General features: G+C 50.4%; 7 protein-coding genes across 7 annotated transcripts; 2 read left to right on the forward strand and 5 right to left on the reverse strand.

Annotated features, from left to right (window-relative positions):
* Positions 1-1947: 1947 nt before the first annotated feature.
* FOBCDRAFT_270603 (uncharacterized protein) lies at positions 1948-3335 on the forward strand (the record flags this gene model as incomplete). Its single annotated transcript, XM_059611450.1, has 6 exons — positions 1948-2155; positions 2215-2283; positions 2342-2422; positions 2482-2595; positions 2658-3079; positions 3135-3335. 6 exons carry the CDS (start codon positions 1948-1950, stop codon positions 3333-3335), a joined length of 1095 nt encoding a protein of 364 aa, XP_059464382.1.
* Positions 3336-3800: 465 nt separating this feature from the next.
* FOBCDRAFT_198213 (uncharacterized protein) lies at positions 3801-4532 on the reverse strand (the record flags this gene model as incomplete). The annotated part of the gene is made up of 3 exons (XM_059608909.1): positions 3801-4102; positions 4250-4328; positions 4380-4532. The coding sequence occupies 3 exons, from the start codon at positions 4530-4532 to the stop codon at positions 3801-3803; spliced, it is 534 nt and encodes a 177-aa protein (XP_059464383.1).
* A 1178-nt stretch (positions 4533-5710) lies between these two features.
* FOBCDRAFT_289547 (ATP adenylyltransferase-domain-containing protein) lies at positions 5711-6843 on the reverse strand (the record flags this gene model as incomplete). Its single annotated transcript, XM_059611751.1, has 2 exons — positions 6691-6843; positions 5711-6610 (listed from the first exon to the last, which is right to left on the reverse strand). Exons 1-2 carry the CDS (start codon positions 6817-6819, stop codon positions 5711-5713), a joined length of 1029 nt encoding a protein of 342 aa, XP_059466912.1. The 5' UTR covers positions 6820-6843.
* A 2024-nt stretch (positions 6844-8867) lies between these two features.
* FOBCDRAFT_216912 (uncharacterized protein) lies at positions 8868-9181 on the forward strand. Its single transcript, XM_054703712.2, has one exon. The coding sequence runs from the start codon at positions 8944-8946 to the stop codon at positions 9142-9144; it is 201 nt and encodes a 66-aa protein (XP_054559687.2). The 5' UTR covers positions 8868-8943; the 3' UTR covers positions 9145-9181.
* Positions 9176-9749, reverse strand: FOBCDRAFT_216914 (uncharacterized protein; the record flags this gene model as incomplete). The annotated part of the gene is made up of 1 exon (XM_059609467.1): positions 9176-9749. A coding segment is annotated over exon 1 (197 nt), but the record flags the coding sequence as incomplete, so codon positions are not given.
* A 136-nt stretch (positions 9750-9885) lies between these two features.
* Positions 9886-10900, reverse strand: FOBCDRAFT_258051 (acyl-CoA N-acyltransferase; the record flags this gene model as incomplete). Its single annotated transcript, XM_031175520.3, has 2 exons — positions 9886-10517; positions 10573-10900. The coding sequence occupies 2 exons, from the start codon at positions 10898-10900 to the stop codon at positions 10129-10131; spliced, it is 717 nt and encodes a 238-aa protein (XP_031046653.2). The 3' UTR covers positions 9886-10128.
* An 883-nt stretch (positions 10901-11783) lies between these two features.
* Positions 11784-12269, reverse strand: FOBCDRAFT_198216 (alpha-acetolactate decarboxylase-domain-containing protein; the record flags this gene model as incomplete). Its single annotated transcript, XM_031175521.2, has 1 exon — positions 11784-12269. One exon carries the CDS (start codon positions 12267-12269, stop codon positions 11784-11786), a length of 486 nt encoding a protein of 161 aa, XP_031046654.2.
* Positions 12270-12423: the final 154 nt, after the last annotated feature.

Here is a 12423-nt window from a genome sequence, read left to right on the forward strand (position 1 = left end):
TTCCACGCGGCTGCATGATAAATGCCGTGAAACCACACAAATCTGGATAGCTGGTATGCAGTTACGTCCTGACGAGGAAAAGCGGCCTTTGTTCCCTACAGTTCGAAAGAAGAAACGTTTTTTTCTATCTCAAACGATGAGATTTTCAAGGCGAAGACGAAACGAGAAGGAGGAGGAGGAGGAGGAGACAGCTGACGGGAGCGGAAACGGGTTTCGAAGTGGCCGGTTCGTTCGTTTGTTTGCTTGAGCAAATCTCGACGGGAAACAGGGGTTGTTTTCAACAAAGAAGTTAGCAGATGCATATTATGATGAAAGAACATACTGGCAAAGACATCAAGATGTGAGTACTTGCATAGCGGAATACGATTCCCAGTGGTCTGGATGCTCAAGTGTTATGCTGGGTACCGGTCTCGCAGAGTGACTGACTTGTTTGATTTTCTCTGGCGAAAGTGACTGGACAGGCTGCCTGTAGGTACGCGTACGGTCAGTACAAAGCAAGATAAAGAGCCAATAAGGCCGTTGATGGTGGAATGATGCTTCTCCTGCGAAGTGTCTGCATTGGTGTTCCCATAGAAGATGTAGCTACTGCGTCTGCTTTGAGAGTTATCCAAATTCGGGTTGAGTGGAGAAGTTTGGTGTTTTCTGGTTCCTGGATTGCGGCGTAAGCACTAACCTATTCCATAAACCGCAAAAACGTTACATCGAGCCATGTCACTACAAATCTAGTTACAGACGTGTCTTTGTCATGGTGATCATTGCCTTTGGTGTTTTCTTTTGGCTCTGTACCACTTTGTTACTGTACTACCACGGAGTTGAGCTGGCGGTATTCTGACATCTTAACCTACACAGGGCACTTTACCCCGACGTCTTGCACATGATCACCGCCATTCCGGATAGCTTGCAAGTGTCACTACCTCCCTCTTCTGCAGTACCTGTGATTCACCCTTTGTGCTGGTGATAAGTCAATTATGCAGTGATAGATTGCATCCATGGTGTCAAGAGGCATCTGGCCGTACCATATTGTGATCTGGCCCTATTCACAGCCTGGCCGTTGTACCTTAACCAAGACCCCAGCATCGCCACCTAGTCCACAGTCTTTCGAGATGTCCTTGATGAATAGCCTTTACCAATACTTAGACGAACTTAGTATGCATCATGCAGCATGTCAAGCACCTAATCACATTTCACCTTGCATCCAATACACATAAACCGCCACATCTCCTCTCTCCTCCCCTTGACATCACGACAACTACAAACACTGCAAAGTCCCGCTCCCACAAGCGGGTCGACCTACCCGGGCTATCCCTGTCCCCGCCTGCAGATGTCACTAGCTCCAAGATCCCACTAGGGCCCAGATCTCAGCTGCAGCTCAACCCACCCCTGCCAGAGATGTATGTATGCACAGGGCCGCTGAGCCTACAAGGTATTCGGGGGGGGGGGGGGGGGGGGGGGGGGGGGGTAGTGAAGCTCCCCGTGTGGAGGCAAGTTCGCAGGTTCAAGTGCACGTACTCTTCCCTGTTGGGTCTTCTACATCCTCAGTGTCAATAGGTCAGGGGGATTTTTGTGATACTGTTCTTTCCATGGTGCTGTTGAGCTTGTGCCCTGCTCTGAGTGTCTATATCAGAAGCCCATTTCCCTCCTTTGACCTTTGAATATTCATCAAGTCTGCTCCTACAACGATAGCCCATTGTCTACTGCTCCCCTTTCTCGCTTCTACTATTGTCCCTTGACCTCGTGCACTACTACTTCGCCTCTTCTGCTATTGTCCCTCCATTGTAGTACATCTTCTCAGTCCCTCATTGGCCCTGTCGTCATAGTTCGCACCTATTTGTGGCCACTAACAAAGTACAGTGGCTCGTGACTCCACTGGGAGCTATTGACTGTGACGAATAGCAACAATACATTACGTCTGAGTTCCTATTGAGCACCTCCAGAGCTATAAGAACAATGGAAATGGTCAAATTCGAGGACGAGTGCTCTCTGACTCCTCTATATAACGCCGCAACTTGGCCTGGCTTCTACTCTTCTTTCCTTCCTCCTCATCACTTCACATCTCAGACTCTACCTCTGTGCCAACAGCCCCTTTTCTCTTCCGAGCCTTGTCTCTGCGCTTCGAGCTTCATTTCGAGTCACACCAGTAGCCTTGGCTACTCAGGTATGCTCCCTCCCCTTACACCATCTTGCCTTGGCATCGCATGTGCTGACTTGGACAAGATAACTTCACACACAACTTCCTCCCTAGTCCACCGCCATCAAGTCTTTCAAGCGATTATAGCTGCCCAGGTATTATTTCTCTTTCCCATGCTGCAGGTCTTAGCAGTCCTGATCTAACTTGAACAAGACTGCTTTTTACACCACCCACCCCCGAATCTGCCTCCGCCCATCTTCCCCTCCCCCAACATCTACCGCAGTCTTTACCAAGGTATGTTTAGTCTTTCATCCCATATCACTCCAACTTTGCCTTTTACTAACTTGCCAAAGACCAGCTCGCTCCCATCAAGGCCGAGCCTTTACCCTTTTCTACACACAACTACCTCTCGCGTCTGCCGCCTCCAAACCTCCCTTCAAGCAACAGCTGCGCCTGGTGCGCCTCCGGTATGTTTTGTTCCCTTCTACTTTGACTTGAATCTTCGGTGTTCAAAACTAACTTTGTACAGACTCCCCCACCAACACACAGTTACCATCTCCCCCCCTCTCCTCCTCCTCCTCCTCCCACCAAGGCGCAATGTCTTCCTCCCCCGTCTCCACCAGTAGCAAGTCTCCTGCTGTTGTAGCGGGGGGCTCGGTGGCCGGCCTCAGCAGAGTCTCGCCGGCTCAGGCCCGGGACCAGAAGATCCGCGCGGTACTCGATGAGTACGAGGTCACCTCCCCCTCCCTCATCCAAAGACTCATGCCGCTGCCCGTGGGCCGAGAGGAGAAGCGAAACTTCGTTCGCCTCCTCCGCCTCCATGGCGTCTCCTACGCCGACATCAAGAACCTCGGGGAGCTGAGCACCTCGCTGAGCACCCTCCGCGGCTGGGACCGCATGAAGAAGCCCCCCTCGGCTCGTCCTCGCACCCCGCGCTGGACCACCAGAGACGTAAGTTGCCCACCTCTACCCCGTGTCAACACATTGTACTAACGTGGCTAAACAGATCGGCATCATGTACCAGGCCGTGAACACGGTGCTCGGGACGATGGACATCGGGTCCCCCGGCTTCTGGCGTCGTGTGGAGGAGGAGATGCCCAAGCTCAATGCGACGCATCGCTTCTCTGCCCAGGCCATCGCGGCCAAGTACGACAACCGAAGTCGGGGTGACATCGCCCGGCAGAGGGCGAACACCAGGGCCCAGTAAAGAGTTTTTTTTAGTTTCCTGGCGGAAATTTAATGAAGAATAATGGTCCGATAATGATAAGAGACCAGTTACCGACAACAAGTGTCTTTATTGATTTGATATGCCTTATCTGATATCTCGATGTGGCATGTTAATACACAATGCCTTGAACTGTGATTCAACACACTGGAGGGCTGAACCAGATATCATTAATGACCTTTGTTAACAAATCTTATCCAAGCTATAGTCAAATAATAAGTAGATTGCTATTAGGTGCTTGTCTCACCCGGATGGAGGCTGCATAGAAGTAGGGGTGATCATGAGAAACATGGGATATCAAAAACAGGTGGTGAGTCAAGGCATGCATGGTAGAAGCTATCGTGAGATTAAGTAAGTTTGACTTCAGTGCGCTAGATTGCTAGTGATGATTGGTGTGGAAAGTGGAGTGAAGTGTTTAGATAGTTTGTGTTTGTTGCTTTTTGTCCATCAATTCCAAATAATAACTTCATCCATAGTGTCACTATCCCCATTCTGCTCAGCTTCCTCCTCTTGTTCTTCGTAATCGTCCTCATCCCCGACGACCTGTCGACCCCTCGACCTTCTCACCACCTTCTGAGTCCGCCAAATTGAAAAGGCCCCGGCATTGAATTTTCGTTGAGCATCTTGACGGAGCCCCTTCCATAGTGTCACTATCCTCCTGAACATCGCTGTCCCATTCCGAACTTCCTTTGATGGTGCTCTGGAGCACACGGTGAGACTCAACGTTGGTATTAGGGTCGAAAACTGAGCTGACGTTGATCATGTACGATGATTCAAATGAATCCAGGGTCATTGACGGCGCGGTCCTGAGCACCATCCAAACTACCATGCGCGGTGAAGTGATCTCGGCATATAGCTTATGATCACCCCACGGAGCTAGGTCGTTTCGATGACACCCAGGACTGCGCCGTCAATGACCCTGGATTCATCTGAATCATCGGACAGATCCTCATCCGAAGATGCCTCATCATACCCCTACGTTCAGATGTTAGCTATCTGGTTCAATGAGGAGCAGGAAATACTTACATCGCTACCGGATGAGGAGTCACCTCCCACAACTTGTCGAACTCTTGATGTCCGACGGGGAGTTTGCGAGGACTGGAAATCGGAGGGGCTCCGTCTTTGACTTTTTGTTGAACGATGTTGACGGAGTCCCCTCCATAGTATCACTGATCCCATTTTGACCAGTCCCCTACGCGTTATGTTCCCTCCCCGTCCTTGACATCGCCTCCAAGACCGACCGTCTAGTGGAGCTTGAGGGGCTGCCGCCATGAAAAGGCTCCGTCTTTGGCTTTTTTTTCGAATGGGTTGACATGACAGAGCCCCTTCCATAGTGTCGCTATCTTCGTTTGGGCGGCTTCCCCTCCTTGCTCCCCGTAGTCACCTCAATTTCCACCAACTCATCAATCCCCACACGTGTGCAAGAGCCATGGGGGAGCCACTCAGATGGAAGGGTTCCGTCCAGGACCTCGATGGTTGTCTGGAGGAAGAGCAGACATGTCGAGGGCGATTAGTGGTAGTGGACGGAGACCCTTCCATATTGCCATTATCGGTTTCCTGTGTTGCTCACCCCTCTTGCTCTTCGTAGTCACCCCCGCCTTTGACCAATGCCTGATCTTGCAGACTTCCACCGCGTGCTGTTTTTACCAGCTCTTCGAGGAGACAGCTCCTGGGATTGATCGTCCTCAGAATAAATTTGCTGGAGAGCTGGTAGGGTAGGCTGGTTTGTCTTGGTCGAATTCGATGTCGGCTCCCGTGCAGTGGTGCACCAAGTTCTGTGTGGCGACTATAATCTCTCAGCCACAGGTCTCAACTGCAAATAACACATCTAGCTCAAAACCCAGATATGACCGGGGGCTATCCCAGATAGCTGGACCACGAAAGCATTACCCTCGGGGTGGCAATGAACTCGTGGAGTTCCGCAATGCGAATACCAAGCTCCTCGGCAGCCTTCTACTGCGTACCCATCTGTACAGCTTTGCAGGCTCCAGGCCTGGCCGGTCTTCGATCTTCTTCTTAGCAGGCGATTCTTCCACGGCGCTTGAAGCACTACCAGAGCTTGTGGGGCCACCCAGTTGGAACGGCTCGTCTTCCTCGGAGGATTCGACGAGCCCCTTTCAAATTGTCAGTGGTGTCATTCTGAGTGGCCCCTCCTCTTGCTCCTCGTGATCATCGTTCCCCCACAATGTCTGTTTTGAGCAGACTTCCACTGCGTGTACCTCTGTACAGCTCTGTGGGTATGCTGCCTGAAGTGTGTTTTTGAGAAGTGTTATTTTGAGCTGAGATAGCTGACAGCCGATGCTTGCAGCGCCCGCCTTACCCCGTACAAATTTGCAGATTGCGGGGCTTGTCGAAAACTACAAGCGAAGCGCTCCGCCATTATCAAATGTGTTTGGCACTCCGATGTCTCGTAGGACGTTGCGTAGCGTATCGGGATCCTTCTTGAGAGCTTCCCACTCCAACTCGTTCTTGACCAGTGCTGTGCCGGCAAGAAGGGTGCCGTTGAGGGAGACGGTACCAAGTACATCACCGTCCTGGCTTTGGAGCTTAACGCCCTCTGCCAGGCGGGGGCAGACAACGAGAGTGTCTTTGGTCATAGCAAGGTTGTAACTGATCCTTGTGGGACCCTCGGCGGGTGCTTCTTCGGTATGAAGAGGATCTTTGGTGTAAACAGCAACAGCCCGGCAGGCTTTGCGGTAGAGTCGGAGATAAGTGGAGTGCAAGTCTGCACCAGACATGCCAAGCTTGATGTCTTCGGCAAAGGTAGCAAAGGGAGCGATTTTGGTTTTGAGTTGATCGGCGAGAACAGTCCAAGGAGTGTCAGCCTCGAAGCCATCCTTCATTCTGGCGATGGGGAGGAGTTGGATGTGACGATGAGGTTGGCTGGCACCAGAGTGGTCACCGCAGTTGAAGAAAGCAAAGAGGCCATCACCGCCGCCGAGTGTGCCATCGCGGTGGCCTTGCTCTGCTTCGGTTCTTCTGGCAGCTTCATATGCCTCAATGCAAGCGAGTGTGGCCTCAAGGTCAGACTCTTCGAGGACATCAGTTTGGGGCTTGAACTCTGTCGTGGCAAGAATGAAGTGCTCGGGAACAACAGCAAACTTGTTCAGCACGAGATAGTGGGAGGGGCCAAGATCTGTGACCTTGAGAGCCGGTAGAGGGTTCTCAAAAGGGTCAAACGGCTTTTGAGGTTTGTTGAGGTCCTTTGGCGGCGGCTTAGGTTTGTTTGCCAAGGAAGGCGAGAAGCGGAGTTGGAACTGAGTTTTGCATTAGCAGTGATTCTCTAGGCCTATATGGCGCTCATTCATCCAGTGAGCGAAGATAGGATGACACGTACGGGGATGGAATCAACATTGAGGATGGCGACTTGAGTGGGGAAATAATGCAAATCACCCTCTGAGCGAGCTTTTGTGAAAGTCGATTTGACAAGCTCAGGGAGGTTTGAGGGGGCTTTGATGCGAGGCATGGCTGTGTGTGTTGTGAAGTTGGGTAAGAAGTATGAGGTGAGGAGGTAAAAATGATGAGTGAGTGAAATGGAAGCCCCCAAAACTTGGAACTTGAGCTACCCATGTCTTGGTGAGATCCGTGGGGTGAGCTCGGCAAGTTAGGGCTCACTCTGGTTGGCCCAAGAGCATGTGCCTGGCCCCCCTCCCCTGTCTTGGTCCCATAATTCTGGGCGAGCTCCCTGTAGCGTCCCGTCATCCTCCTTTGACATCACCCCCAACCCAGAAAGTCACTTTCAGCATGGCTTCGTTTTTCGTGCACATTCGAGACTAGATGCAATTTTTCGTTTGAATTTTATTTCTCGTGTCGGAATCTACATATCTCCAAAACTGCATCAAAAACAACCGAGTTCCCTCCTCTCTCTGGCCGGATAAGACACTCCTGATTTCCCCTAGCAACGCGTTGCTTATGAGCAAGTTACTGCCTAGCCCTCTTCTATCATCTTCCCACACCTTCCTTCCGATTTGCAGCTCCCACAAAACTGAGATGTGCGAGCATCGGAGATGAAATTCTTCCTCCCTCCTCACCTCCCCTCCCCTTCTCTCTGCTCTTCCTCCCCTCATCGCCTCTCCCCCTTCTTGCGTTGGGCAATTACTTCACCAGAGACAACGAAGTGCCAGAACAAAACGCGTCTTGATGTCTTCTCCCTACATAACCCATCTCATGTCTTGAAGCACGCTACTCATTCACATCTACCTCCTCCCTTCGTCTCCTGCGTATATCAAGCGCCCAAGCAGAAGGCTACTATACACAAAATACCATCTTCTCCCACCAGAGACGCGTCACACATCAACCCTACCACCTCGTCACATATAGCGGCCAAGTGAGCCCTCCACGTAAGTACAAATCTCATATTCGTCTTTGACTCTCAAGCTTGCGACCAATTGCTGGCACCAAACTTGACATCGCTACACGTCTTTTCCTTCCAAGCTAACAATCGTCACAGAAATAAACAAATTCTCGCAAGGGAATTCCCTTTGCACTAGAGCCACCAATACCTCCACTCATGTCAAGAGCAAAAGGCTCGCTTTGACCAAGGAACCCTCTATACATTTCATTATCTTCCTCGCCCCGGCCACAGGCTCTCCTCCCACATGTTTCGCCTCAAACGCTGGTAGCACATTGCCCAACTTGGTGACTCTTATTTACCCATGTCCTCCACACACCAAGCACGATGAGAAGCCTACGGCTCCATCAACAACGAATACTCACAAGAGTGTCAGAGGTCACCTCCTTCTTATTAGAGCTGAGCTTGCAGCCTTCACCTTTTTACAAACAATCAAACTGTCTTTGCTCAAGTCGCTTCCGCCACTTTAGTCAGTAAATTCTCGAAGAGAAAAGCCCATTGCATCATGTCATAACGCTCCCCTACCCTACGTTGGCGGTCAAGTTCGATGGACCCCGACTTGTAATATAACACTTGTCATTTTTCACGCGAAACAAGAGGTAAATACATCCCATCGTACTTTGGCTATCGCACAGAAGCTGACAAACAATTGTCCTAGACGCAGAACCACACCGCATACAATATCAGAGCGGTGACCTTCCCCCCCTCCCCACATCATATTCGACTGTGGGTGACCCTCAGACCCGGACCTGGGACTGTACCCTCCTTGCGCTGTCATCCTTCGATGCACGCAGGAGGTGAGCCTCAAACACCCCCCTCATACCTAGCTGGCATCATTCAGGACCAACACTCAACAGTTGGTCTTGGCCAACCCCAGCGCTCTAGTTGCGTCGGGTGATAGCTACCACTCGTCGATTATGTGCACATAATCGTCTAAAGATACTACTTTGACAGGGAGGACGGTCGCGACGCTCCTCTGCCGGTCGCAGAAGCTCCATCGTGACTAAGCCCACAGCAAAGGAGGCAAAGGAGCGCAGAGAGTCGGAGAGGGAGCCGAAGAAGACTGCAAAGTCAGCGGAACTAGCAAAGTTTTTCAAAGAGGTCGAGACGGATGAGGAGCTGGAGCCAGCCCATTCCTCGACGAGCGGTTACAAGCCGCACTTCTTCAATGGCCGTCTAGCTCCGGACAAACCGATTTCAGGGTGAGAGATTGAGGCCTTTGTTGGTCGCAACAGCCGCATGTTGCCAGACGTGGAGGAACCTATCCAGATCATCATGGACAGGGCGACGTCCAAACCTATGGACGCCTTCGTGGAATTTGTCACCATGGAGGATGCAATGCGTTGTGCTGAGACCATGCTGCCTGACGTGGAAGAGCCCATCCACATAATCATGGATAGGCGACGTCCAAGACCATGGACATGTTTGAGGAGCTTGTGACTATGGGGGACGCCATGTTCTGTGTTGAGAAGCTAGGTTATGTGTTGTATCTTACTTACCTCGGGTAACTAAGGACCACGCATAACTTAGCTTCTCAGCACAGCACATGACGTCCCCCATAGTCATAAGCTCAACGAGCGTGTTCATGTTCTGAGACATCGTTAGATCCCACCACCCCACGAGGCAAGAATCAGTTTCGCAGCAGGATGATCCTGTCAACCTCACCTCCCGTAGGGCGCGCGATGCAAGCATCAGCTGTCAGGTCTATCAACTCAAAATAACACTCTCAAAAATCCCACCACCTCATGTTTTACGCTCTCCTCTCCAATTTAAAACCTATCAACCCAGATCCGTTTTCAGTACCCCTGTGCAGTCATGAGTAGCACGTTTCCTGGCAGATACGCGAGGAAACCTCATTAGTTTATAGCCAGGCCTGCACCATGAACTTTCAGGGAATTTCCGATCAGAGTGTCTTGCTAGGAGTATGGGATGGGGAAACATCAACACTATCGCGCAGGAAGCCGAGTTCAATTAATTACACACATCTTTGACCACCATATTTGACCAAGTGAAGTGTTAATAATTCAATCGCGCGCCTGACCTCGCAGTCGCGGTTCTCGTCTGTCAAGATGGCCTAGCACAGCGTCAACAAAATGGATTTTCCTCCCTTCACACTTCTAGCCCCTTCTTCACTTGTAATCCTCCGAAATCACGACCAACCAAGTTTCTTTGTCGCAAATTGCCCTTCTAATTTGCCAGCATTCTAGGCCCGATGCTCGTCATCTCCAAGGCGTCGTTCCAACCCCTAGTTTTCACCGTCACGAATTTAATAGTGTAGCAAGTAAAACAAAAGCTTGCGACTAATCAAGAATGAAACGCCACGCCATCTATCATACATCTCGAGCATACGTCCTTGCCCGCAACCGCTGAGCCCCAGTTGCCTCAAACGATGCCTTCGGCCTTTGAATCTGACAAAGCTGCCTCCTAAACCGTCTTCTTAGTCTCCTCGACAGGTCTGAGCATCGCAGGCATGGACCACTTTCCTTCGTAGAAGCTCACAGTGCCTACCTCTCGAAAGCCCATCTTTTCGTAGAGTGGCCTTCCTGACAGACTTGACTCGAGCGTCGCTGGAACTCCCTCCTCCTCGCAGCGGTCAAGGCCCCACTGTACAAGGCGCTTTCCAATGCCGGTTCTCTGGCATTTTGGCGAGGTGGCTAGGAGGCCGAGACGCCAGCGCTCAGAAGGGTAGAACTTGTAGGCTTGTTCGGCAGCTTCTCCTGCTGCGATGCAGGCGTCTAGTGCGATTCCGGGACCTGCTTGTCGGAGGAAGAAACGATAGAACATCGTCCACGCAGTTTCAATCCTGGCAATCCCTGTAGGGTTGTTCTTAGTCAAGGTGCCTTTCTCATAGATTCAATGCTGACTTACGTTTATTCCAGTTATCTCCCTGCCAACTCCGAGCGAGATCACTCTTTCCATAACGACACCAAACTGCACAGGCAACAAACTCACCCTCCTCGCCATTCTCCCCTTGTCGAAGAGCAGCTAGGATGACAGAGCCCTTCCTACCGTACTCTTCGACGAGGGTCATGCGCCACATGCTTCGAGCCGCTTCGGGATGTTCATGGCGGCCAGGGACCATGGCGCAGAACAGGTCGTCTTCCATAAAGGCATCGCAAATAAAGTCGACAAGCTCTTCCAGTTGCTCACGAGAGCTTATTCGAACAATTTTGAGAGCCGGTTTGTTAGGTTCCATTGCTGAAGATATTTGGATTCAATGTTGGGTACGGTGTTCTGTGAAGGTCTTTGGCACTCGAGACAGCAATGGCTATTGATATAGTTTTAGGGAGTATAAAATTAATGCAATGCTTCCGAATCTCATTGCTTGTAGCGTAAATCGGAATTTTGATGAGTCGCTGTTGTGTCAGTAAAAGTGTTAATGCGTGGTTGATGCCTTATTGCCTTCGTATTCCAAGTCTGGGCGCTTTCCGCGGCTTCCACGTATGGGACACCCCTGTCTCACTCAGGCCTTGCCTATTGTGAACTGGCCCAGTGACGGGCTTGGGTTGGAGAAAGCTTTACCAGCATTGCCTCTCCTTCACTTACTAATTTTCCAATACCTCATTTGTTCTTTATTCAACCACCAAACAAAAGCACACATTAGATTTAGTGATTAATTGCAGGTCCAAGTTACAACGCACGAGACCTGGCGATGTTGAAAGAATCTCATATTTCGGGCATTTTGCCAACTCCGTACCAACACCCGGACTTGATATTACTGCAAATTCTTATTAAAGCCGCGAGCTGCAATAGTCAACAGCACATAAAGGGCGAGACTAACCATCATTAAACACATCGGTGCCAGTACCAAGAGACGCAGCATTGAACTGTTTGTTTGTTGGGAGCTCCAGTTGAATCTTGGTGATGACGCTACTTGAGATTATCCCACCTCCCATATAGAACTCTATCACATGTCCGCCAAATCTCCGATCAGAAGAAACAAGGCGGTGGCACAATCCAGGAACCAATAGTCCTGTCTTGCAATAGTATGGAGACCGAAACACAAAACGATTCCTTCAGTATCCTCCAAGTCGTCCACGAGCATGGATTTCATGATCTCTGAGCCGTGCAAATTTGCCTTAGTGCTGCTGTTTCGGTGCAACATGAAGTTTGATATTCAGGAACATCCCTTCGATCTTTACAGCACGAAATAGATTGTGACTGCCTGGGTGGCTGGTGTCAAGATAGTCAAGAACGACTCGCCGATTCAGGGAGTCGAATTGCAGATGGGAATTTGGTTTGAAGAACACAGCTTGGGAGAACGCGATGATATCCTCGTCTCCTTTCTGAGATACTGATCCGTTTGATCGGAACTGGTAAACTTGACTATCTACCATGACCATCTCTCCATCCAGATGCTGAAATTTACCAAGACCATGGTCGCCTTTATCAGAAGTATTGCTTATCGTGAGATCAGAACTTCCAACTCCTTCCCAGACGGCATTTGACGAGTGAGAACTGGGTGACGACGTTGGTTTCCATTCCAGGAGTCTTTTTCCTTTTTGTGGTGTGCGTTTTTGGATGGTCTGAGATGCAAGAACACTCTGCAAATTCAGAAAGCTCATAATAATCTTGGTTCACTCTATGGTTTAGGATGAGAAGGTGCGATCCCTAGTCGACTACCGTGGCTGAAACTTGTACCTGAATTTACTAAATCGGAAGTTATCATGTGCGTCACACCAGTGCAGCAAGTGCTACCCATATGTTCTCCATATTCCA

This window comes from Fusarium oxysporum, chromosome III (assembly GCF_013085055.1).
Source record: "Fusarium oxysporum Fo47 chromosome III, complete sequence".
Classification (NCBI taxonomy): Eukaryota; Fungi; Ascomycota; class Sordariomycetes; order Hypocreales; family Nectriaceae; genus Fusarium; species Fusarium oxysporum.

Coding starts and splice junctions, on each gene's coding strand:
- FOBCDRAFT_216912 (XM_054703712.2), top strand. CDS start 8,944: ATGTTGCCAGACGTGGAGGAACCTATCCAGATCATCATGGACAGGGCG.